This window comes from Podarcis liolepis, assembly GCF_965112155.1.
Source record: "Podarcis liolepis genome assembly, chromosome: 5".
NCBI lineage: Eukaryota > Metazoa > Chordata > Lepidosauria > Squamata > Lacertidae > Podarcis > Podarcis liolepis.
This window is the reverse complement of record NC_139556.1, coordinates 26,322,400-26,348,917: the sequence shown is the minus strand read 5'-3', so window position 1 is coordinate 26,348,917 and position 26,518 is coordinate 26,322,400. Positions and strand designations below refer to the sequence as shown.

Genomic DNA, 26,518 nt, shown 5'->3' with positions numbered 1-26,518 from the left:
CAGGCTTCACTCTTTTTGAGCACTTATATTTTTAAATTTTAGATAGTTGTGAATGGATTACCCTGCTTTACTGAAAGTCACAAAATGCTTCATATTGTTCTAAAGGAAAGATTATTGGGGAGCCCTGTTAGGGCCTATTTTTCCTGTTCTTGTATGAGGAGGCTTGTCCAGGGAGAATAGCTTATCTTGAGTGTAAACTGGAAAGGAGTCGTGTGATAATAAAATGTTTGAACCATTCATTGTTTCTTGCAGCGCCTTCTTTAGAGACCACATACGGCATGATAGTAGCAGATCTGTGTCATTCGCTGCTCACAGACACACAAGCATCCTATATTTTGGAAATCAGGAGCCATTTTGTACTGGATGAAAATAGCTACCCTTTGGAGAAGACTTTCAATTTGCTGGATTTTCATCTTGATCTCTGAATCTATATACTGAAATGAAACTAGCTTTTGTGACTAATATTGCTCTTGCCATTATTTTTCTTCTAGAAGCAAGATTAATTATTGGGGTATTTTGAAAACATCCAGTCAACATTTTAAATGTCTTACCTAAGAAACTACTTTTCCCTACTCCACCCTTCCATATGAACCCCAATTTTCTTACCATTTTTTACCATTGTAGAGTGATATTTATAATAAAATTCACTTTTGAAAGTAGATGTGTACTTCAGAGTCTGATCTTTCTTTATTCCTCTGAAGAGCCTTTCATGGACTTGCAGATTGTGACTTCAGCTATTTTTTAACAAATCAAATAAAACTGTTGACTAACACTTCTGCATTCATACCAGAAATCTCTCATTTCCTGGATTGAAGTTAAATGTCACTACAGAATTGCAGACGTGTTCCAGAGCAAACACTTGTTTCTATAGTGACATTCAGAGAAAGAAAGAAAACAATTTAAATTATATTTCATTTAATAGAAATCTAATGAACACATGCCGCTACCATCACCACAAAAGCTGTTCTGTTTATTAGGCTTGTTCTTTGTGGGGCAGGGGGATCAATGTCTAAACTACAGCCTTAAATTGCTTTAACAATCATTTCCTCTCCCCAGTGAGCCTTAAATTGCTTTTACAATCATTTCCTCTCCCCAGTGTATCCTTGAACCTCTAGTTGTTGTGAACTTTGGATGGTTTGTAGTGGCCCACCAACATTTCAGTCACATGAGAACAAATGCCCACAACTGAAGCAACAAGAAGTCAGCATGGGCTAAGGTAGAGACTTTTTCTCACACACTGAATGGCTCTGTCTCATGACTCCCTTGAGTGTGTGTTGTAACTTGAGGAAAAATGCAGAGCGAGATTCTGAGAAGCTTTATCACCACAATCAGAAGCAATTACTTGGCTGCCGTTAACCACTTGGCGTGCAATTTTTGCCATCTGAGTGGCTTCCCTGAATATACAAGGACTTTCCTTTAAACGTCTCTGATTGGATTCTTCCTATCCATCATGAGGCAGCTTTCAAAACTCTCAAAGGGGTGGGTGTGGGTCTCACAATTAATTGTGTTGCAACAGGCCAATGCTTAAGGGCAAACTCAGTCCTATGATAAGGAACCAGCAGGAAGCAGCCCTAAACTGACACCAACTCACTAAACAGCCTAGCATCTTATGAGAAGCAGACTACAGTTATCAGAATAACACATTGGTTCAAATTGTTTTTAATCACATAAAATGTATTTTTATATATAACAAGAGATAGACACAGGAAAGGGACAAGGGAAATGCATTGTTTCTAAGGCTTCACAGCACTTGTTTTAACATAATGCAAAATGTTACAGACTAATAACCAAAGCATAACTGACCCCAAGACATGACCGGTGCTTCTGTCGGTAAGAACAGCACATAAATAAACTTGATTTTCACTTCCTTTGTAAGAATGTAAGAGCTCTGTTGAATCTAGCGAATGACCCATCTAGTCCAGCATTCTGTTCTCACAATGGCCAACCCAGATGCCCAAAAGTAGGACTTGAGCACAACACCCCACTTTCCACCTGTGATTCCCAGGAACTGGTATTCAGAGGCATTTTGCTGCCAACAGTAGAGGTCACATTCGTATATGGAGTCTGTAATTTTTAAAAAAAGTTTTATTCATTTTCTCTCCTCTTTAATTGTTTTTGTTAGTTCACTGTTTTAATCAACTATATATATATATATATATATATATATATATATATATATATGCAGGTTTTGGTGTCTTCGGGTGTCTTCCCGTGTAAGAGTTGGGGTGTCTAGGCGACGTTTCGACGAGGTCTCACTCGTCATCTTCAGGCTGGTGCTTTCGGCTTCTTGTTACTGGAACAGAGCAGGATCTCAGTGTTTGAGTTCCTATAAATACTGTTGAGGGGGTGTGGTGTATAGCCTCCAACGTTCTGGGCAGAGAGGAAGTTCCCAGGTTAGTGTGCCTTTTCTTCTTTTGTTCCTTAATTACTTGAGGGATATCATGAGTGATTTCTTGAGTGATATTCTGAGTACCACTTAGGTGGGTCATTAGGTGTGGATTAGTTGCTAAAGCTTTCGTGTCTTGACCTCTTGAGCTTGTGAAGAGTTTTTCTGAGAAGATGGCTGTACTGCACTTAGTTGTGCTCTGGCTTGGCTTCGTGTATAGGGGCGAGCTGTGGTTTTGTGCCCTGTGCCAGCCAGATCTGTGTAGGGATTGCAGGGGGGTGCAGCATCCGGAGGTGCCACTATGGTTTGGCTACTGGATGGTGTCTGTAATTTATCTGTGGAGAGGGTCTGGGTTTGGGTCTGGTGTGGTTGATTGGTGATGGCGTTCTGTGTGCCTCTGGTTCTGGTGTCGGTTTTTGTGGGGAGGGCTAATTTCCAGATGTCTGGCAGGCGGGACGTGTCGTCACGCTTGTTCATGTTGTGAGGGTGTTTCTCTATCTCGATGGCTTCCATGATTATTCTCTTGTGGTGATGTTCCAAGTTAAAGAGCAATTTGGAATCTGCAAAATTAATTTCGTGTCCTGTTTCTTTCATGTGTTGGAAAAGAGAGGAAGTTTTTTCTTCTTTTTTGACGGCATTCTTGTGTTCTGCGATACGTGCATTTATTCGTCTGTTTGTTTGTCCAATGTACGTGGCTGGGCAGACTTTGCAGGGTATTTCATAGACCCCTTGGTTTTCCAACTGGATTTTATCTTTGGGGTTTCTGAGGATATTGGCTATTTTTTGGTTGGTGCAAAAGGCTGTTTTGATATATATATATATATATGATGTGTTATATATATATATGATGTGTTTCCCCCCAAAACCAGCTTCAAAACAAAGTGAAAAAATAAATTGTCTGGCTGCAATGTGCACACATCCCAAGTATGACTTTGGCAGATACAACTCAGAATTACAATGGAAACCAAGATTGAAGTCTGGTGCTTTCATGCTTCACATTAATTAACACTGCATCCTGCTTCAAAGGGAAGCCTGTTTCATTTCCTCATTTGATTTTTTTCCTTCACTGAAGAATAATTTAATAATTAGAAAATATCACGAGCTGAACTCTCGAGTGAGTTACTGAAATTAAATTACCTTTTCTGATTTTTTAAAAAGTGGCTTGTGCACGACTTTAGGAGAACATAACAAATGGTCACAGCTTGAATTTTTTTTTCTGACCTAAACAGAAAGACTAGACTCAAACAGGAACTTTGGATAATGCTTCCATTTTCCCCCCTTTTCACCATTTTGCATTAGCACAACACATGCACACAGCCTGGTGATTTAGGAAGCCCGCACTAGTATAATCCATTATCATTCTGCCTGTGACTGATGAAACAATGCTTTAGTCAACCTGAAGCAGAATCCATCTTCTCAGAGAACAGCACAGAAGCTTTGTCCACCTGCCTCAGACCAGTGAGATAATGGAAATGGCTCTAATAAATGAGGCCAGAGATTCCAAAGCCAGAACGCTGCAGATGTGGTGCCTCCAACTAGCTTTCATAACATGCCTTCTGTGCTCAATTATATCCTTAATGCACTTACGGTACCTCCTAATACATTTGATTAATTGATATTGCTAAGGAAACTCTTAATGGCACAGTGCTTCCTAACCAAGGGTTTAAAATACAGGGATCAAGCCAGCAGAATCTTACGTTCTTGCCCTATTCTGCCTTGGTCAGATCTGGAGTACTGTGTCCATTTCTGGACACCAAAAGTTAAGAAGGATATTGACAAGCTGGAATGTGTACAGAGGAGGGGGACCAAGATGATAAAGGGTCTAGAAACCAAGCCTTATGAGGAACGGATGAGGGAAGTGGGTATGTTTAGCTTGGTAAAGGGGAGACTGAGAGGAGATAGGATAGCCATCTTCAAACATTTAAAGGGCTGTCATTTAGGATGCAACTTGTTTTCTTCTGCTCCAGAGGCTAGGATCTGAACCAATGGATTCAATTTACAAGGAAGGAGATTCTGACTAAACATCAGGAAGAGTTTTCGGACAGTAACAGCTGTTCGACAGTGGCACAGACTTCCACAAGAGGTGGTGGACTCTCCTTCCTTGGAGGTTTTTAAGCAGAGGTTGGATAGTCATCTGTCATGCAGAATCTAGTTGAGATTCCTGCAATGCAGGGGGTTGGACTAGATGACCCTCAGGGTCGCTTCCAACTCTGCAATTCTATGAAATTTCAGTGGTCTATGGTATATGTGGCCAACACTCTCGCACTGATTTGGGAGCTCTCCTAATTTTAAGGATCAAATTCCACTTTGCAACTGAGCAGATCTGAGGTGAAATCTGGCGCTTTTAGCAACGTTGTCAACTGTCTTGATAACTAGGTCACCCAACATCTGTGATGGGCATAAGCTGAGGATACATCTGAAGAACCTGTTCCGGAGACAGCACAGCAGAAAGCTCTTTGCTACAGGTATCCCTTGCAAGAGTGCTTACCACCTTTCAGGTGCTAAGAGACAGAGCATGCCACCTCTTCACCAACTCCTTGGGCTTACTGATCATTTCATTCCAGTGCTCCAGTTCCTTGCCCCTGGTGTACATGAAAGGCCCAACAACCACACGGCCCAGTGAAGTTTCTAAAACAGGAAGGAGAAAGGAGAAAAGTCATCAGATTCGTTGCTATGCAAGAATAGTATGTAGGTAACCAGATGGCAGTAGTGGAAAACAGCTCCTTACCTTCTCCCTCTGAATCCTGGAGCACAGACAGGCTCAGGCTTGCTGTATCCAGCTCCTGCTGGTCCACCTTGAAGCTGAAGGTCTCATTGTACAATGGATCCGAGGATGCAGGAACAACCGTGGTCTTTTTGCTTTTGATGAATTGATTATGCTTCATTAGTGACACTTTGACAAATACACCTGGAATGAGGGGATGAGGCTGTAAACCACTCAATATAGGCTGGAAGCATTCAGAGGAGCACAAATCCACAACCCACAACCCCTTCTCCAAGTGTTGCACCTTAAGGAATTACAGTTTGGAATGCAACCTCCATTATCTCAGTGGATGTCAGGCGGCAGAGGAGCCAACCCCCACAGCAGGTTGCCAGGAACGGATAAGACAAGGAAAAGTTCTTACCAACTGCTTTTTATTCAATATTCACAGAGAGAAGCTTGGAAATGCAGCCTCATGGAATAATGGCGTTGCCCCAAGTGAGTCTCCACCCCTTCCCTCTCTCCATGCGTCATCATTACGGGTGCTGAAAAGTGCCCTCTGCCTTTGAGCTCTCTGCTCTCCTGCTTTCAGTGCTTGCTGGGTTCTGGGAGAGGGGGCAGGTCTGGAATGCTTTCTAAAGACACTATGTCCATCAGCTGGTGCTTCTTGTTCCTTCTTTCCCATTATTTCCCAGCTTCTCCCCTCATCTGCCTCTGAGCTGTGACTTCACTCAAACCCCTGTTGTAATTCTGAACTGTCTTCATCTTCTCTGGAAGGGTCAGGCTGGGGAGGCGGTCTCCACCATTCCTCCTCTGCCCAGTCCCTGACAGTGGACTGCGATGATATCACAAATATTCAGTCTTGGGTTTCCAAAACTTGGGTCTCCAGCTGTTTTTGGACTACAACTCCCATCACCCCTAGCCAGCAGGGCCAGTGGTCAGGGATGATGGGAACTGTAGTCCAAAAACAGCTGGAGACCCAAGTAATGTGCTGTAAATAGGGTTAATTTCTCAAAACCCAATTAAGCCTTGTGTTTCTTACCGACAGCATGTCTTTCATTCTGGAGCTTCAATCCCTTAGCTCTCAGGACTACCACCGTGAGACGGCCCAGATAGTCATTGTAGCTGAGAGAAAACTGGAGGTCACCGTGTTCAGAAGGCAGCTTTGGGGTGGAGAAGAATATTGGTCAGCTGTATTGGAAAAACTGCACTTTATCAAGAATTTAATATTAAGAAGCAAATCTTTTCCTTACTCCACTAAGTTTAAGAGCAGGGTTATTATCCCACACCATAGATATTGGCGCCATATATTGTCTTTGTGAACTGTAGCTTACTGCTCACAGGATTCAATTCCCAGAACCCTTAACACACTCCACTTCCCAGGATTCTTTGGGGGAAGCCATGTATGTTGTGGATGTGAGCAGTGATATGCAACAGTGCCCAATAGATATTAGAGATACCTTAGGAAAAGGTGAAGAGGTTTGCCATCCATGCCCGCTCATTTACAAATGCAGAAGGAATATGTAGTGCTTGTCATTGGCACCAGGAGTTTGGTTCCCTTCCTCACCTTGCTTTCCCTGTCAAGGGGCAGGTTTATGCACAGACTGAGCACGTGCAGAAAGGAAAAGTCTGATGCGCTCCCAGTAGGAAAGGGCATTAAGGATACTAGTTGATCTGGAACAGGTGTGGGGGGAACCTTCGGCCTTCCAGATGTTGCTGAACTATTTCAACCACCTCTAGCCACGGACCATGCTTGCTAAGACTAATGGGAATTGGAGTTGAGCAACATCTGGAGAGCCAAAAGTTGCCCACAGTCTGGGGTTCTAGCCCCCACAGCCCCTGAGGACTCAACACTGAGGACTCATAACATCAGCTGGTGCAAATGGAGTTGCACCAGATCTGTATTAGCTTTGGATGGGCATCTGAATATTGCTCCAGAAAACTGACTGTGCACACAGCTCCCAATCCAGGAAGGAAATCTGTGCAGATCTCTTTCCCTTAAAGGGTGTGTTTTTATTTCCCTCTGCTCCAAAACTGTACAATGTACATTTATTCTAGCCTTTTCTCCCACTCTCTACTGCCATTTCAAATTTATTAAGGAACAATCTCTCCACTCATAATACAGCTGTTCAACCTCAAAAGCACAAGAAAAAATATTTCTACCAGGATCTCTGGCTTCCTGAAAGCTTATTCTCAGGTTATTGCTTTCATTTATGGGGAGGGGGCTGCTCTCACTTTAATTCTGACTGATTAAATTTGCAGCACAGAAAGGGCTTAGTTACCATGTGAATTCATGTGAGGGCTGGTTATCTAGGGGTGAGCCAGGAAACAGTTCCATCCTGTTGACTTCGATGGAACTGAACCTTGGGTGGAACCATAAAACACTTATCATTTCTTGGCCAGATCATGCCAAATGACAATTGCAATATCTGCATTTTGAACTGTACCCTTAAGATACACAAATCAGGCTATACAAGAATCACAAGGTGGCAATCTTCCTTACATGGGAGAAAGTACCACTGAACTCAATGGGAAGTACATATGTGTAGGATTGCCCTGTGTTTTTACATTTTCTTAGCTCATCCCATCTGACAGTTTAGTGTGTGCTGAGTTTTCTAGAACACCCCTATCTACACTCAAGGTAGGATAATGATTTAAGCTTTAATGAATCACCTACCTCAAGGGTATCAGCTTCCAGATCTCTCCAGACAATCACTTTGCCATCACCACTAAAGGATTCATTTTTCAAAGGGAATATTACTTGGCCTAAGAGAGTGTGTTTCTTCTGTTTGTCAACATGGTAGACACAAAACTTCAGTGTCCTTTGGTATAAGGCACTACTGGAAATCTGGATAGTAGCAAACAGAACATTGTAAATGAGGTTAAACGGTCTCATTTCCCCCAGTAAATACTCTCCCAGTTGACCACTGCGAGAGAAGTGTGTGTGTGTACATTAATGTGTAGTTTGGATCTCAGTTATCAGGTATATGGGAGGCAAGAATCTACAACATCACATCAAAACAGGAGCAGTGCAAGCTATTTTGTTGCCTGAGGCAAAGAACAAGATGGTGCAGTCCCCATTCTGTGAAAATCTGACAAGACTGGTAGCTGCATTTTACTTCAGCACTGGTTGAAGGAACAAAGTCCTCCACCACACTGTAGGGCAGAAAGCTAGCTTGGGGGTTGTAGGACAGACAACATAACACACAGTTCTAGCCATGCTCTGCCCCTCAGAATTTGCCACCTGAGGCAGTTGCCACACTTTGCCTCATGGGAGGGCCGGGCCAGCATCAATGTAATATTCCACTGACATGAAAGCTTACTTGGAAAACAAAATTCTCATCAAACTGGGGGTTGAGATTTTTGCGCTTGGTCTTAGACTGCAGATAGCGCCTCTCATCGGGCAACAGGTAGATTTTCACCAAAGGGTTGCAGGAGCTAGAAGGAGACTGCAACTTCCTGGCTTTGATCAAGGAGACGAGGAGCCTTTCCGATTCTTGTTCGTATTCCACTGAGAACCAAAGCCGACCAATGTTACCCTCTGGGAAGTCTGTTTCGCTCTTGTCTTCGGGAAATCTGTACAGCTCTGGGTTGATGGCTCCGACAAGGTACGCGCCAGCTTCACAGAGAGGAAGAAACAACCCAGATCTTTGAGTTAAGAATATCAGATCTACAAAATGGAATGTTCCTGTACAAACCTGTATACCTCTGCAAACTGTGAAACTACAGTGAATGTATTTTATTATTATTATTATTATTATTATTATTATTATTATTATTATTTACATGAGTAAGACTATGTGTTGACCTTTTGGCACAAGGGTTTAGATTCAAACTGTAACAACACTAGGTTCATCAGGGGGAAACGTGATGCCTTTTATGCATGATTCCTTCCACCAACAGTATACAGCCTCCACAACCTGCACTGGTCCCACAACAGACCCCATCTGTAGTTCAGACAAATTCCAATTCTGCTTCCAGATTTCTAACACTCTGTAGTCCAGTTTACTCATTCAGTTTACTCATTCAAATAATATCAACCTACCTAAGGAATGGAAAGAAGATCGAGGCCCAGAGTCAGGGGTGACATAGAGGTCACTATCCTCCTGAATTTGTTCTCCATTTATCATATCAATCCAAGCTTGCCTGTGAAATTTTGGTGGGACGATGAAGGGGACGCTTTTCGTCCTGCAGAAAAGACAACTACCAGAGTCAGGCATATCAAGCTAGCAAAAAAGGTGTAAAATAAAACCATTGTTCGATTTAAACGTGCGCTTAAATTCCTCCGCTGAAATCGGTAGATGATCTTGGTTTCAGATGGAACGTGACCATTGTTTTTCTAGACATTTTCTACGGCTGCATTATCATTTATACACATGAACACATCTAGCGGAAATGGAAAGAATACGGTAAACAAATTAAATGCTTTTTAAATAAAAAAATAGTTCCTTGGTTTTAAGGAACTATTTTTTTTATTAAAAAGAAAAACAGTTAAAAGACAATAAGTAGTGCAACCCTTTTACCCTAAATCAGAATAATTTTTAAAGGGAGTGGGAGATGATCAGGTTTTCCCCCACATAAACAATACATTTCATTTAGAATTTGAACTCTCTCTGTCTGTCTATCTATCTATCTATCTATCTATCTATCTATCTATCTATCTATCTATCTTAGATCTTCAAGTGTTACCGTAGTTCTTGTGCAGCAAAAACAGCACCCTCATAAAAAAGAGAATACTTGGAGAAAGTCTGATGTGTACAGAAGTATCAAAAGTGGTTTTTTTTTGGGGGGGACGAAAGGGGGAAAAAGACCCCACCCAACCCTGTGAAGAGCCTGATGAAGAGTGAGCATGCTCAGGGCAGGATGCTAACTGACTGTTGGAAGGAAGAATGGAAAACTGAGGGGAGGGGGGAGTGGAATGGAGGCATGCCACACTGCAACAATCCACTTATTGTTACCCGAGTGATGCTGGAGCCAGAGGTGGGACTAATGTCCTGATCCAGAGGCCCAAAGGAGGTCCTGTGTGAGTGAGGTGCAGGGATACCAAAGAAGGATGTCATAAAGGATGTCAACTTATAGCAGCCTTTATGAGCAACTCATAACAGCATTTACTTACATTTGAGATGCCTCATAAACTCTCATGGCAGTTTAGTTTCAAACAAAATATGTCTTTACATATCCCTATCTAGTCTTAATTCTATATAAAACATTTTGGTTAGTTTCTTGTTAATTTTGTGTTCACATTTAAAAAAAGATGTTTCTTGTATTAGTTTGTTTTTCTACTAGCAATAGTAGGAAACACATCCACGTGTTCTGTCAGTGTAGTATTTACCCCCACCCCAAGTAGAGGAATTAGTCATTTAATAAATTACTCTCTGTCATCTTATATGGGCAAATGCGAAACACTGAGATATAACTTAGCACATTAAAAAGTGTATGTTGCTGTTTTATTGAAACTAGGATTGTCATGCCAAGAGCAGTGGAATAATGTGTGTGCGCGCGCTATTGTGTGTTTTATTGGGTTGTTGTTACTCTTATTTTGATTCTGTATTTTGTGGTTTTACATTTTGATTTATTCTGTGAACTGCCCTGAGACCTGCGGGTATAGGGTGGTATATAAAATAAACAAAACAAAACAAAACATGTTCAATTCCAGTTCTTTATTAGAAGAAGGAGTGCACTTACAGCACAGACTCAGGATAGACACCAAAGCAGCAAGAGGTTGTAATGACTTGCCCAAGAAAACATCTATGCATCATTACCTTGCACAACAATAGCCTATGTCAATTTGGCCAGAACCTCCCATTAGTTCACCTGCTGATGAGGGCATAGGTGGCAGGTATCCAAATCTCACGACTAGCTCCCGTCCCTAGGCCAATCACCAAGCTTCCCAAATCCACAGATAAGCAGGGCATCAAAGCAAGCCAAAGCACATATCAAAGCAAGTGAATAAATATATGTAAGCTCATTCTTTCAGCAACCATCAATTACGGTAGTTTCAGGGTTATCTTGACAGCCAAGATGGCGTTTGCAGGCCTTCCGGAACACTTTCATCATCATCATCATCATCATCATTTTATTTGTATGCCGCCTTTCCACAGTGTAAACAACACTCAAGGCGGCTTACAGCATGACAAGATTTACATAATTACTAACCTAACAAAAGTCATAAACAATAAATAAAGCACACAAAAAGGTACACATTTTCACCATTTGGTTCTACACAACCAGTGGGAAAGATCGTTGGTTCATGGAATCTGTAAACAGTGGATCACTGAAATGGGTTAGCCACTGACAATCTGGGTCTCTTGTCACATGTTCTGCCCCACGGTTTAGAATTTGATAACTGACAGCAGACGTAAAAATAAAGTACAGTAGTACCTCTGGTTACGAACGCTTCTGGTTACGAAGGCTTCAGGTTACGAGCTCCGCTAACCTGGAAGCAGCTGCTCCTGGTTGTGAACTTTGCCCCAGGATGCAGACTGAAATCACGCGCCAGAGAGGCACGCGCAGCAGGAAGCCCCATTAGCGAAAGCATGCCTCAGGATAAGAACGGTTTCAGCTTAAGAACGGACCTCTGGAACAAATTAAGTTTGTAACCAGAGGTACCACTGTAAAATAAAATACACTATTTACCTTGCAACATTTGGCTCCTGCAGACGAACTGGTGTCTGGACTGGGGAAGCGGGATTAGTAAGTTCTTCATAAGAAGCCTTGAAGTACACATTCTTCCAAAAGAGGTATACTGCTATCCCAAGAAGGAGCAATAGAAGGATGCCTCCGACCACACCTCCAGCAACAGCAGCTACTTGTTCTGATCGAGCAAAAAACACACACACACCAACACTTCAGTGAGCAAAAGATTTAAGATGTTCATTTTACAATGGAAGCTTACATTTAGAACATGGAACTTCCAGACTGTCACTATTTTCAGGTGGGATTCATTCACAAGCCAGGAGATTCAGGCTGCATAATTAAAGTTGGTTAATGTTTCTTGTGCAGTGAAAGTACCAAATTATGGTTTAATGTGAATGAGCAGCAGGCTGGTGCATGGCAGTAGAGTCACGGGAACTGAGTCGCTCTCTTGTATGCAAGGCCCCAACCCCAGCTACAACAGTGCAGTAGCAGAATCAGTTCACCTTCCACGCATAGTACTAATGTCTAGGTGGTTTAATGATGGACATCTGCTTGCAGGGAGTTCCCGTAAGGCACAGCCTGCCACACTAAAGGCTCAGTCCCTCGTGAAAGCCAGCTGAACCTCAGGGGCATGGTGATCAAGGAGGACCATAAGAGAACTTTGTAATGTATACTTCCACCCAGAGATGCCAAAATGGAGCGTAGATTAATGTACAATAATAAGATACTGTTTAGGCCTCTCAATGGCTCAATTTCAAGTTTTACATAATATTTTTTTAGCCACTTGCAAAAGAAGACACAAATTTGCATACACTTCGTGCCACATGCAAATGTGTGCTCTGTCTTCTTTCCCAGGTGGAGGGGAGGGCCCAAACATAAATCAGAGTCCACACACCAGTAATAAGGCAGAATGAGCAGTGGAATAATTCCTCTGCCTGTACCATTAGCTAAAATATCTGTGACAGTACAGCATAATACAGCCTGCACTGTGTGCGCTTGAAGAGGTTCAGAACTTGACATTTACGCAAGTGTGACGTGACCAATTCTTTGCCCACAGCTTAATCATATCCTTAAACATATCTGACCCACCCATGTGGCTCAAGGCCAAGCTGCACTTTCATTCACGGTGGTGCAATTCTGGAGTAAATTTGCGGAGTCCAAACAGAGGCGCTTAGGATTTATGCCACTGGCAATGGAAGCAGCATTTGGCTCACTGGTTTTTAAGAGCAGGTTTGCCCTATCTGATCCAAGAATGAGGCGATACAAATCAGGAAATAAATCAGGAAGGCAGCTAGCACTAAAATATGATGTGGGAACTTCTGTGCAGAGGAAAATGGGCATGACTTCTTTTTAAAACCCGCATGTTGTTGAGAAACAGTGCATTGTTTTGTTATTCACTGCGTATTTCCCCAAGCAAAGCGACGTTCTAAGAGCATTGCTGCGTTTTCCTTCTGAATGGGAATTCTGAAGTATTTGGCAACATCTGTTTATTTGCAAATATGCGCACTGGGCATGGAGGAGCAGACAGGCAGCAGCAGCCTTCAGCAGAACTTCAGTTTCCGGATGTCGTGGGACTACATTTCCCATCTGCCCCAGAAATCACCACCAATGGTCAGGGATGATGGGAGTTGCAGTCCAGCAACATCTGGAGGGCATCATAGCTCATCTGCTTTACATGGAGAAGGTCTTAGGTTCAATCCCTGGCACATTCAAGGGGGCTGGAAACATGAAAACCTAAAACCCTGGAGAGCCTCTGCCAGGCAGTATGGACAGTTCTGAGTTCAAGGAACCAATGGACTAACTTGGTATAGCTTCTCATGTCCCTGTGAGAGTCCATTGCTATACCCCCAAGGAGAGTAAAAATATGCACGAGCTGGTATATAGTGTTTAGGATGTTGGACTTTGGTTGGGGGTCACACTCCAAATCAACCATCAATTTCACTGGCTGAGCTTGGCCAGCTCACCGTCTAAGCCGATCGTTTTTCTCTGGGCCACGCTTTCAGAATAAAGATTTGCTCACGCCACACCAAACTTTTTACTGAATAGAAATACATTGCAAAACAAAAAGACACAACTCCTAGCAGTGCTTGATTCATAACATAGAACACAACTGCTTTATAATACGATCATGGGACATTTGGAAAGTATGAAACAATGCAGCTACATAAGAACCTGACTCTTTCCTAAAATGTAATATTGATTGTCCTGGAATCTTCCTGCCACACTTGCCATTCTCTCCTGCCACACCTTTTGAGAACCACTGGTCTAAGCCTGCCTAACAAAGGGACTGTGTGCCAAGCCAGCCTTGCCTTGCCTTGCCTTGCCTTGCCTTGCCTTGCCTTGCCTTGCCTTGCCTTGCCTTGCCTTGCCTTGCCTTGCCTTGCCTTGCCTTGCCTTGCCCCTGCCCCTGCCCCTGCCCCTGCCCCTGCCCCTGCCCCTGCCCCTGCCCCAAGGTCACAGCACTGGCAATTACCAGTCTTGCAATGGTATCAGCTGCGAAAGTAATAATAATTCTGCACCTGCCCTTCCTGCTCCACTAAACCACTGATCACAAATCCTCCCAAACCAACTACAAAAGTCAGAAGTGTGCATACTGATTGACTGAACAACCAAAGCCAATGCTTCCACTCTTGTAATAACACTCATATCTGGTTTCAAATCATATCTGGGTTTTCAGGCCCCTGGCATGTCCTGTTTAAATGTTTGGATTTTTAAAAATGTGCTTTATTTGGTGCCAATTTCTCCTCCAGCATTGTTCCAGCCAAGGGAGGGGAAGTAACTTTGTACCTGTCACAAAGCAATCAATCAATCAATCAATCAATCAATCAATCAATCAATCAGAAGTCTTCATAGATGGGGGAGCATAGGCAAATCTGTCTACAACTGTCTTATACTGTCCATGGGAAGAATGTGTTCCTCCTAAATCTCAGAGGAAGGCTGAATCCCTGACCAAGGCTCATGCCTCAAGCAATGCTCACCTGCACGACCATTCTGTCAAAAACCACTTTTCAACTCCAAACTGCCACTTTATCCTTTCACATCCTGCTGAATTCTAGCTTCAATGCCACCATGCATGGGAGATGTTTCCTGCCAGATAGCAGTTTTCAACCTTAATGAGCTATTAAGAACAATGGGCTGTTTTCCAGATATTGAGAAAACATCATTAAGCACCAGCAAGCAATTCACTTAAATAAAATATGATCACTTAAAGCTGTTCGTAACATCTCGCTTCGTGATCCAGGATGCTAGCTGTTCGAAAAGTCTTAATGGTTAATGTTGGGCACCAAATGGCAGGGCATGTCAAAGGGACTTCTTCCGTTCCTGCCGCTCTCCTCTTCCTCTATACAAATGGACACAATAATTGGGAATGCTCAACTCAACAGCTTTTATCAGGCATTAGGTGTTAAAGCACACTTTAAATACCCCAGTCCATGCCAGGGAACCCACTCAAAAGTTCTCCTGCAAACAGTAAGTGCAGTCCTTTCTTCACTTGTTCAGGCATGGCCATCCCTTTCCTAGCAGCTCCGACTCAGCCATTTTCTCAGGGAGGCATGAAGAAGGTGGAAAGCCTCTTGAGGTTCCCTTCCTGGACCGTCCCATGCTTGCAGGTAAGCAAACGTTTAGGTAAAGGGGTTGAGATCTGCTTCCCTGTTTGTCCTTACCCACTTCATGAGCTCAGGATGCCTCTTTCCATCACACAAAGGCTAGAGGCCACTAGGCATCCAGAGTCCTCTCTGGCTTGATAGGAGCTCCAACTTGCCCCTCTGTTGCCATCTCTTTCCCCTTCATCAAGAGATCGTTTTATCAAAGGTTTTATCAAAGGATGCAAGACATTTTAATGCCAATTTGTGCAGCCCATTATAAGTGATTTCGCGTATGCACCCAGGGGCCCGGAACGGAACCCCCATGTAAATGGGGAGTCACCTATACTAGTAGTATAAAGGTCTATTTGAGGTGAGTTCTGGCACCTTTTCTTCTAGAAAATAAAAAGCACTGGCAACACATGGTGCAAGGGGGAGAAACAGGTAGCACTGAAATCTACAACAGCTGCACAGGCTTTATTTGTTCTACGTTATCAAAGGGGTGTTTTAGTCCACCCTTCAGGCATGCTCCCAGGACAGTGTACGTAAAAGCAATGCAAGAATTCAAATACAGATGCAACATCCTGATAGACAAAAATGACAGCAAAGGTTCTGGGATTCTCTCCTTCTAACCCAGGGAGGTGACCTGTGGCTCTCCAGAAGGCATTACACCACAGTTTCTATCACCCCTGCCCATTGACCATGATGACTGAGGCTGATGGGGACTGGAGTCCAACAAATATCTACAAAGCTAACCCTGTTCTAATCTAAGGTTTCTTGAAATAGGATGCTCCAGACCCTAGGCAGGTGAAGCGGGAGGGTTCAGAATGTATCTGTCGAGGCTGCTCTGAAATACTGTGGCTGTAACAGCTGGGTTACAAAATTCCAAAGCACAAAGTCCAGTGGTCCATTGCCTCTATCTCCAGTAGGTGTAGAGAAGCAGGAATTTCAGCAGGTGCAGCTTGTCATGGGTTTGTTTTTTTGCGGGAGCGGGGGGGGGGAGCTGCTTCTGGTTAGTTTCCTGCTTCTGCATACCTCTCCGTGATACAGGAGCCCTCACCTCCCTTGCAAGTTGTGCCTGGCCACAGAGACGAAAAGCGCATGGTGTGCAACTTGTAGTATTCGTTATTGCAACGGTTTTCTGCCAAAGAGCTCTCAAAGCATCTGACAACCAAGAAGTGCCTACTTTAATAAAACAATACCGTACCATATTAAAGCGGATCGGCAGCTTAATCGTTGCACAGGGAGATTAAACCTGGCTGCTGGCATTCCACCAGGGAGACATTGGCACCTCCAAGAGGTTGTCTTGGCTGAAATTCCAGGCATTTTCTAAGCACAGGCAAATGCAGATCTCCCCTGCTCCCCCTGCAACACCTCTTTCAACAGCATTGCCCAAGCCAGTGAAACTTTCAAAGACAGGAGCTTCATGACTCCAAATGAAGGAACCTTGGGGTCCCTTACAGCTCCACAATTCTATGAAAGTTACACTGCACTCTCCTCTTCCTTCACCCCCTTCTCCAATCACAAAATTGCCCCAGTTGTGCACCACAGCTCCACGTGCTGCTACGTACCAGACATGGGTCCTAGGAATACAGAAGCGATACTCTCTCTCACACACACTGATGTTCCAGCTGTGCAGCCCAGAGCTTCATCATTCCCATCTACCCAGCGGAGGTTTCAACTCTCGGACTCCTTTCTTCCTAGCAGCTGTTCTTTTCTCCCTCTTCTCTGGGGAGGTTGCATCTGGGCTGGGGCTGGCAGTAGCAGCAAATAAAAAAATAAATAAAAGCCCAAGCAAACCCCCAACGTCTCTCCTTCCCTGACAGCCTCAGGTGCCAGCTGATAACTTTTTCCCACATGGATCTGGATCACCTGATGTTAGAGGGAAGGAGGCAGCAAGGACTGTGTTGCGCTGCACAGCTCCTTACCGCTCCTCCTAGTCTCCCTGTGGATGTTGAATAAATAAACAGCTCCTCCTCCTGGTCACCAAGTTGCTCCTTGAGATTTCAAAGGCTGCTGAGACCTGCCAAGTCTAAGGAATCCAAGAGAGGGACAATGTAAGTGGGCTCTGCCAGCAGCCACCCCTTCCTTCCTGGAAAGCGCAGGGTTGGCGTCCTCAGAGCATCCTGACAAAAAACATTGGCACAGAGGGGCCAGCTGCCAGAAGCGTAACTTGCCTTGCCTTGTATTTTGAAACAAAGCCTCTGAGGCCTTTTTGGGATATGCTGTTTGGTTTTTCGCAAGTAAGTGGAAAAATAAGAGATTTCTTTGATGGTTTGACGTAACCTTGATCCAATTAAAGGCTAAGCGGAATGGAAGCAGGATTTCCTCCCATGCCTTTTCTCCATAGTAAAGGACCCCTGGACAGTTAAGTCCTGTCAAAGACAACTATGGGGTTGCGGTGCTCATCTCGCTTTCAGGCCGAGGGAGCCAGCGTTTATCCGCAGACAGCTTTCTGGGTCATGTAGCCAGCAACAGGACACCGTGATGGAAACCAGAGCGCATGGAAATACTGTTTACCTTCCCACTGCAGCGGTTCCTAATTATCTACTTGCACTTTCTGGCGTGCTTTCAAACTGCTAGGTTGGCAGGAGCTGGGACAGAGGAATGGGAGCTCACCCCATCGCGGGGATTCAATCTGCCAACCTTCTGATCTGACTCCACCACCTTCTACATGCAGAAGCCAATCGCATCCACTGATGAAAGGACAGCATCTTCCACTGCACCATAGCGGCTATGTTCTACCTCCACTGTTGGAGGCAGTGTGCCTCTGAATGCCAGTTCCTGGGAACCGAAATTGGAGAGAGATCTCTGTTGCAATCAAGTCCTGTCTGCAGCCTTCTTGTTAGCTATTATAAGAACAGGATACTGGACTAGATGGGCCTTTGACTTGACCCAGCTGGGCTTTCCTAAGGGCAGCAGGTCATATACGCCACACCAGGGGCTACGTTGCTCCCCTCCAATATTTTTTTGGGGGGGGCAGGCCCTCCAAATGTTTCAAGCAATCAAGGGATAGTGGAGGCCAAGTGTGGAGCTGAGCGTGGCTTGGCTTCCATGGCTGGCTCCGGCTGCTGTTAACCCTATAAATCGGCAGCTGGTGGCGCTTGGGCCAAACTGTGCTCTCCACTGCCAACCTTTGAGGCAAAAGAGATGTGTGGCCAATGAGAAGCACCTGCTCCAAAAGGAGTTGGGCGGAAGTTGTCGCCTTGGCCTGCCGCTGCCCCCACTCCCTTCTCAATGCGGCCCTCCAGTAAAACGACTTGTCGACTAGGGCCACGGAAGAGCAATTCGTCTGAGTCTTTTACATCAGGCATCCACAGCGGAAAATCCGGCGTTGGGAGAGCCTCGTAAAGTTTTAAAGCTTGACAGTTTTCTCCTTACAGTGGCATTTGTACAGAAGACGTACCAACAGCACCACCTCGTGTCCTTCTGAAATACTGCACCCACCCAAAAAATGAGGGTTAAAACAAGCAAACAAACAAATGCTGAGCAGGCAGTTTTTCCTACGCCAGATCCTAACAAAGAGCCAGCTAGGAATCTGCATCAGGATATTGCTACTGTCAATAAAACTATTATTTAAGAAAAGGCATTCTTGAAACACTGGGCTGAACAATTGTTTTGTGAGCTTCTTCCAGGCTCAGTCTGTGCCTGCTTTTCTTCTGGGACCTTCCCCTGCCTATACCCTTGATGGTTGCCTCAGTTACCTCCTCTGCTTGCATATATGTTCCTGTTCTTCCAAAATTGCTGTGAGCTTGGAGAATCTGTGACGGGAGCAAGAACAGAGACTCCCTGGTTAAAAAGGAAGGAGGCAGCAAGGGAAACAGAGAGAGAGAGAGAGAGTTCGTGGTGGGGAGTTTATGTTGCTAGACTACAATTTATTATTGCATTTATTCCAGGAGCTCAAGGTGAGGTAGGTGTAGGGAGAGTGACTGAGAGAGAACAGAAGAGAAAGACTGGCCCAAAGTCATCCAGTAAGCTTTGTGACTGAACAGGGATTTGAAGTCTGGTCTCCCTGGCCCTAGTACAACCCTCTAACCACCACACCAAACTGTCTCTTCAGTGCCATGTCAACCCTGACCACTGGCCAGCTGGAGAGTGCTTGGTGCTCTTGGTGACGTGGAAAATGTCCTCGTCAGGTTGCATGGTGAGAGGAGAGTGCAGTCACAGTAAACTACAAAGGGCCACTGACATAAATCATCTATCTTAAACAATAATAAGGTATTTATTAAGGAAATTGCCTTGTTTCCAGAAATACCTTTAAAAAGAAATACAAATAAACCTAAAGTTGTCAAATAATAGACAAATTCTGAGTCCCTTTAGTAGGTGGAATCTAGGTCATGACGGTTTATAATAGCCCAATTGAATTTTAGTCCGTATGTGTCCAGTTTCCTTTTCATCAGAGATAAGATGAGATGTCCTCTCCTTAACGCAATAACTTTCATTTTTATTCTTCTTCCACCCATGCCAAAGAATTTCAGTTCTCAGCTGAGGGACGTTGCTTACAAAAGGAGAACAGAGACATGTTTTAAAAAATAATAATCACGTATTAATCTCTGTTATGATTGTAAGGGGAGGTTATATAAAAGTGGTAGATTAAAGCAAGATTTGCTTGCATAAATGCAGTTAACTGCGCTTCAATCTGCTACAGAGGCAACCCTGCAGATTATCTCAGGCTGGGGTCAGCTTGCAGTCCCAGATCACATTGTAATGCTACCCTATCCATGAAACATTGTTACTGTACCTCTAAATGACTGACCAGCAAATGTATGGTCAAGATGAGGCACACTGGCGGTTGTGGCATAATACCATCCTGGAACTGGTATTATTGGGGATACAGGCAGGTTATGCTTCTAAATATTTAGCACCAACCTGTGCCCTGTTGAAGATGCTTTACCCTGAGAGGTCATTTCTGTTGTGCAGAGGAAAGCTTAAACACATTGCAGGATTCCCAAAAGATAGACCAGAGGCAATTGTATTTCATCTGGCAGAGTTTTACTGCCACTGAAGGCAAATGAGCATAACGGTCACAAATCCAATACATTCAGGATTGCTACTGTCCACAAGAAATCCAGTTGTATCAGACTTATCTTAAACTTAACAAGAACTTATAGTAAGACTAAACCTTAACATTATAGCATACAGAACAGAACAGAACAGTACACCACACCAAAACAAAGAGTTAGAAAGAGAAAGTGTGAAACCCAGGCTCCTCCTGGCCTGACTATTAGAGTCAGCATGACCTTGACACAAAGTATAACAGAACCAATTTAAACCAGCTGTACTCAGCTTCCCAGAAGGAATAACCCAAACAAGAACCTTCTGCTTGCTTCTTTCACATAGAAAGAAACCTTCCAGAACCCTCTTGAACTAAGCAGAACAGGAAAGATCTCTACACACCAGATCAATACTTTCTGTACTAAGAAATGCAAACTGACAATTTCGTCTCTGTCTAACCCTTGGAACTTTCTCCAGGCCATTACTCCTCTCCCCAGGCCACTGATAGGAAAGGCACAGAAGGGCATATTCAACTCCAGGGACCTGAGGTTTCTCACCCCTGCTGCATAGAGAGGTGTGGTTAATTGAAGTGATGTATATTGAATAAAACCCCAATCAGCCACAAAACTCACTGGAAAATATTGATGTCAGCCATTCTCTCTTGGACTGACCTACCTCCCAGGGTTGTTGTGGGACTAAGATGGGCGACATGTTCATTCCTCCACTCTTCAAAGACAGGCAGGACTTTAAAATACTGTAAATAAATAAAGACACACATTAAGTTTTTAAGTGAACATATTTTTTAAAAGAACTAATCTTAATTGCTCATCGAGAAAATATAATGTACAAACACATCCCATTGAAATCAATGGGACTTAAGGTTTCAGTTAAAGAAATCGATTCTGAAATTAAAAATTCCCAAAATGTAAGGATCTACAATAGCCCTCAAATGTTGCTTCAGGCACTTCGTTGCACAAATTTTGCACCTGCATGAGAGAGAAAAGGCAATTTACTTGTGGTAAGATTCTGCAAAAATTAAAGGTGAGTATTATGGTACCTATTATTATGATTAAATATAAAGGTATAATAAAGCAAATAAATGCTGAACTTAAATTGGTAAAACAGGCATGTACACAGATCTACATCAATATCGTAACAGGAGTAAAGCTGAAATTAACCTGTTCCTCTGTGCCATGGTCCCAGTGGAAATTCCTCTCCAGAAGCTACTGTTTGCGCTGATTATTTTTCCTCCCTTCTGGAGGAAATAGCAGTTTCCAGGGGGCCATAACGTGTGTGTGTTCATAGAATCATAGAGTTGGAATAGACCACAAGGGCCATCGAGTCCAACCCCCTGCCAAGCAGGAATCAGAGCACTCCTGACATATGGTTGTCAAGCCTCTGCTTAAAGACCTCCAAAGTAGGAGACTCCACCACACTCCTTGGCAGCAAATTCCACTGTCAAACAGCTCTTACTGTCAGGAAGTTCTTCCTAATGTTTAGGTGGAATCTTCTTTCTTGTAGTTTGGATCCATTGCTCCGTGTCCGCTTCTCTGGAGCAGCAGAAAACAACCTTTCTCCCTCCTCTATATGACATCCTTTTATATATTTGAACATGGCTATCATATTACCCCTTAACCTACTCTTCTCCAGGCTAAACATGCCCAGCTCCCTTAGCCGTTCCTCATAAGGCATCGTTTCCAGGCCTTTGACCATTTTGGTTGCCCTCCTCTGGACACGTTCCAGTTTGTCAGTGTCCTTCTTGAACTGTGGTGCCCAGAACTGGACACAGTACTCCAGGTGAGGTCTGACCAGAGCAGAATACAGTGGCACTATTACTTCCCTTGATCTAGATACTATGCTCCTATTGATGCAGCCCAGAATTGCATTGGCTTTTTTAGCTGCCGTGTCACACTGTTGGCTCATGTCAAATTTGTGGTCAACCAAGACTCCTAGGTCCTTTTCACATGTACTGCTCTCAAGCCAGGTGTCACCCATCTTGTATTTGTGCCTCTCATTTTTTTTGCCCAAGTGCAATACTTTACATTTCTCCCTGTTGAAGTTCATCTTGTTTGTTTTGGCCCAGTTCTCTAGTCTGTCAAGGTCGTTTTGAAGTATGATCCTGTCCTCTGGGGTGTTAGCCATCCCTCCCAGTTTGGTGTCATCTGCAAATTTGATCAGGATGCCCTTGAGTCCATCATCCAAGTCGTTGATAAAGATGTTGAATAAGACCAGGCCCAAGACAGAACCCTGTGACACCCCACTAGTCACTCTTCTCCAGGATGAAGAGGAACCATTGATGAGCACCCTTTGGGTTCGGTCAGTCAGCCAGTTACAAATCCACTGAGTGGTAGCATAGTCAAGACCGCATTTTACCAGCTTCTTTACAAGAATATCATGGGGCACCTTGTCAAATGCCTTGCTGAAATCAAGGTAGGCTACATCCACTGCGTTCCCTTCATCTACCAGGCTTGTAATTCTGTCAAAAACCGAGATCAGGTTAGTCTGACATGACTTATTTTTCAGAAATCCATGCTGACTATTGGTGATCACAGCATTCATTTCTAGGTGCTCACAGACTGTTTGCTTAATGATCTGCTCCAGAATCTTCCCTGGTATTGATGTCAGACTGACTGGGCGATAATTATTTGGGTCCTCTCTTTTCCCCTTTTTGAAAATAGGGACAATTTCCCTATTTAATTCCCTGTGTGTTAATTCCCTGCTCCTCCCTTTGCACTGCGCTCCCCAATATGCTAGGTTATTTTTATTTTTTAAAAAGACATGTAATTGCAATTGCACTTTTAATGCATAGTTTGGTCCCGATTCACAATGAAACCCTAGTGCTCCCCCCCCCCCTTGCGAGCTTTTTTGTGTGACTAAGTCTGGCTGGATTGTGCTCTGCATATCCACAGGGTGGCAGTGCTGTGCTAATCATCTACGACAATGTTGTTGGGGTTTTTTTTACAACTACTGTATTTGTTTTGTTATTATTATTTAGCACAATGTGCTTTTATTTAAAAAAAAAATTCACCAGCTTCATCCTCACAGTGTCTCTAGGAGTTATTGAATGAGTAGTCCCATTTTACACGTGGCAGACTTGACCGTGGAAGAGAATGACTCGGTTACATGGAACAACATTCGAATCTGATCTGATGCAGCGTGTGTGACCCTTTGTGCATTAGGGTGTGTCCAGATGGCAGCCTGGTTTTTGTGCAGGAGCACTAACACAGGTGCAGAATTCGGATTTACGGTTGCCAAATTGCAACCTTCAATTCCCCCTGTACCTTTCAGCCTCTTACTGAATCAGGAGATGGGGCAGCTATAGTTTTTATGCGTCTCCTCTCCCCACCCCCCAATAATTCTGTCTGCTATTCCCTGGTGTAACCTGGCAACCTTAAGGCACCAACTAGCACAGGATTTCTATTCAACTGAACCGGCCTTGTACAGAATGAGACCAATAGTTCATGTAGCTCAATATTACCTCCCACAGCCTGGCTGTGGCTCTTGAGGGTTTGGGGGCAGGAGTATTTTACAGCCTAACAGTTAGAGCTGTTTGACAGTTGAACAGACTCCCTCAGAAGGTGATGGACACTCCTTCCTTGCAGGTTTTTAAGCAGAGGTTGTGGTGGTCATCTGTTGTTATGTACTGAGTTGAATAGGATCCAAAGTGCAGCAGTCTGATTGGTCCTAGAACAATAGGATCCAAAATGCAGCAGTCTAATTGGTCCTAGAACAATAGGATCAAAAAGGCAGCAGACTGATTGGTCCTAGAACAATAGGGTCCAGAATGCAGCAGTCTGATTGGTCCTAGAACAATGCAGCAGTATGATTGGTCCGCAGGAGCCACCCAATCCAGCTCCAGGTGGAAGTGAATCCACAACCTGATTGGCCTACAGGAGAATCCTGGAATTAGCCAATCACGTGCAGCCCATTGTGTAAATAATGTATATAAAGCAGATACTGTGGGGGAACTTCCATTCCTTCTCACCACTATGAGCTGAATAAAGAGCATGAAATCCACTCTCAACTCTGAGTATATTTCATTGGTCATGGAAGCTTTAATTGAGATTCCTGCATTGCAGGGGGTTGGACTAGATGACCCTCGGGATCCCTTCCAACTCTACCATTCTACGATTCTAACCTGGAGATGCTGAGAATTGAATATGGGACCTCCTGAATGCAATGCAGACCCAGTGGGCTATGGCTCATGAAGCTTTTGAGGTATTTTAAAGGAAATTCACCAAAATCCACACTCCTGACATGGGCTGTCATACGTCCAGATTTTCCCAGACATTTCAGCAATTTTCGTCCGGACAGTTTCCAATGGTCAAATCACGGCTATGTCCAGGATGTATGGTAGCCCTAACGACCTGCAATTAGAGCCCAGACTTATCAGTGCAAATTTAGCATGAGAACCAGCAGGGTCCCCATTTGGCTTGTGGCTATAGGGTGGTGGTGGTTCAGTGTGGCTGGTGTTCTCAAGGCAACATTAATGGACCTAGATGTTCCAAACTGTATAAAGTTAAAATTAGCAACATAGCCTTTTGACAATAACATTAAAACACTTTCAATATGCCTCCCTCCCGGACTTGATTAAAATTAATCGTGGCAGGTGGAATTCAAGCAAACAAGCAGTGTTGCCCACAAAATGGCATCTCTCTCTTTTTTCTTTCTGGAAGCCTACATTATTTTCACTTTATAAACCAGACTTTTTAAAAACACACCAAGCCTGCCTCAAGGCGAACGTTAAGTGGTGCAAGTGCAATTCTACCAGCTTAAATGGGTTTGGGCTCTAATGTGAATGGTAGAAGCTTTCCCGTGCTCTTCAGATCACAGAGCCTGGGGCCATCATGAACCAGCGCACATAGCAGGGCCACGACTGCTGTGACCTTTGCAAGAGACAACCGGGTGGTAAGTTTTCTGCTTACCCAGAGTGCAGGCAAGGGGAAGACGCTGGAGTACAAAGGCCATTAAATTCAAAGATCAGGTGGCAATCAATGGGGTGAAAGTAGTCCCTTTTCAAAGTGAGGCCAAGAACTAAACCATCACAATAAAACAATCTGCACATGCAGAAGAATCACATGGTGAACTTATTCCTGGAATGTACTATTCAGACTGGAGGGGAATTTTTTATCAGCGGGTGTCAGGGTGGGGGTGGGGGAGAAGCCTCATGTCAAAATGCTTCTGTGTAATGTGCACACTCAAAACCAGCATGTTCGGAAACAGGATGCAGGCTAGGCTTTTCCACATCGTGCTGGTTTTGCATGTATCTGTACATTGCATAAACGAACTTTTAAACTTTTCATCCCCCATTCACATTCTGAACTGGTACTTACTGTCCAGCATCAAGATGCATCATGTGAATCTGCAGATCAGGTAGCTCAGCTCTAAAGTCATTTCCTAGGTTATAGGAGCAGCATGGCTGTGGTTCCCTGCGATACAGCAGCTCCCAAAGCTACCCCAATAATGAGGGATAAAGTGAAAAGCCACCTACTATACAAGGATGGCATGACTAGATTAGGGAAACTACAGTGGTGCCTCGCAAGACGAAAAGAATTCGTTCCGCGAGTCTTTTCGTCTTGCGATGTTTTTCGTCTTGCGAAGAACGGTCCGTCGCAACTGCGCCTCTTCAAGCGGCTTTAAAAAAAAAGCACAAGACGTTTTCGTCTTGCGAAGCAAGCCCATAGGGAAATTCGTCTAGCGAAGCAACGCAAAACCAAAAAACCCTTTCGTCTAGCGAGTTTTTCGTCTTGCGAGGCATTCGTCTTGCGGGGCACCACTGTAACTGTGGGTATGCTCTCACATCTATTAAGGCTGCAGCTAATCCAAAATTTAATGGTGTTTTTAAAATATTTCTCACTGGACTCCTTCGTCCCTATAACCATGTGAACTCTTTTCATTCATTTTACCATTCCTGATTATTCTGGTTTTTCCAGTTAAAAATGCCTATTTATTCATTTATATATTCTGCTTCCTCCCCAGTTCCTTCATTTTAGGGAATTTTCACCATATTCTTAACTAAATAACAGAGTCCTGCTTTTACAGTGTGTGTTTTAGACTAACAAATGCCTCACTCCAACAGCACCCGTGGCTGGGAATGAAGAGAAGGATTCAGATTAAGAGAATATGACATTACAGATCCAGCTGTCCTTCACTTTATCTTAATTGAGGCTTTTGTGCAAGCCTTTGGGGCATGGCAAGAGTGTCCCCATGACATGCAGT

The 26,518-nt window shown here is 43.8% G+C and overlaps 2 protein-coding genes across 9 annotated transcripts in view; one reads left to right on the top strand and one right to left on the bottom strand.

Moving 5' to 3' along the window:
* SHLD2 (shieldin complex subunit 2) overlaps nucleotides 1-659 on the top strand; it is a 30,902-nt gene extending 30,243 nt beyond the window's left edge. For all 6 annotated transcript variants that reach the window (XM_083502512.1, XM_083502514.1, XM_083502513.1 and 3 more), the window contains one exon: nucleotides 253-659. In XM_083502512.1, coding sequence (XP_083358638.1) covers nucleotides 253-425 — 173 coding nt within the window. In that variant the 3' untranslated portion in view covers nucleotides 426-659. The remainder of the gene's footprint in view (nucleotides 1-252) is intronic.
* Nucleotides 660-1,643: 984 nt separating this feature from the next.
* SYT15 (synaptotagmin 15) lies at nucleotides 1,644-24,613 on the bottom strand. Of its 3 annotated transcripts, XM_083502775.1 has the most exons (13): nucleotides 24,416-24,613; nucleotides 23,328-24,177; nucleotides 20,975-21,043; nucleotides 17,233-19,065; nucleotides 16,876-17,058; nucleotides 11,724-11,901; nucleotides 9,133-9,275; nucleotides 8,411-8,706; nucleotides 7,765-7,935; nucleotides 6,130-6,250; nucleotides 5,115-5,294; nucleotides 4,875-5,014; nucleotides 1,644-2,064 (listed from the first exon to the last, which is right to left on the bottom strand). In XM_083502775.1, exons 5-12 carry the CDS (start codon nucleotides 16,880-16,882, stop codon nucleotides 4,881-4,883), a joined length of 1,230 nt encoding a protein of 409 aa, XP_083358901.1. In that variant the 5' UTR covers nucleotides 16,883-17,058; nucleotides 17,233-19,065; nucleotides 20,975-21,043; nucleotides 23,328-24,177; nucleotides 24,416-24,613; the 3' UTR covers nucleotides 1,644-2,064; nucleotides 4,875-4,880. The 3 variants fall into 3 exon arrangements, with proteins under 3 accessions (XP_083358901.1, XP_083358902.1, XP_083358903.1); XM_083502776.1 differs by lacking the exons at nucleotides 11,724-11,901; nucleotides 17,233-19,065; nucleotides 20,975-21,043; nucleotides 23,328-24,177; nucleotides 24,416-24,613 and having other exon boundaries at nucleotides 16,876-17,212; XM_083502777.1 differs by lacking the exons at nucleotides 11,724-11,901; nucleotides 16,876-17,058; nucleotides 17,233-19,065; ... (1 more) ...; nucleotides 23,328-24,177; nucleotides 24,416-24,613 and adding an exon at nucleotides 9,777-9,958.
* Nucleotides 24,614-26,518: the final 1,905 nt, after the last annotated feature.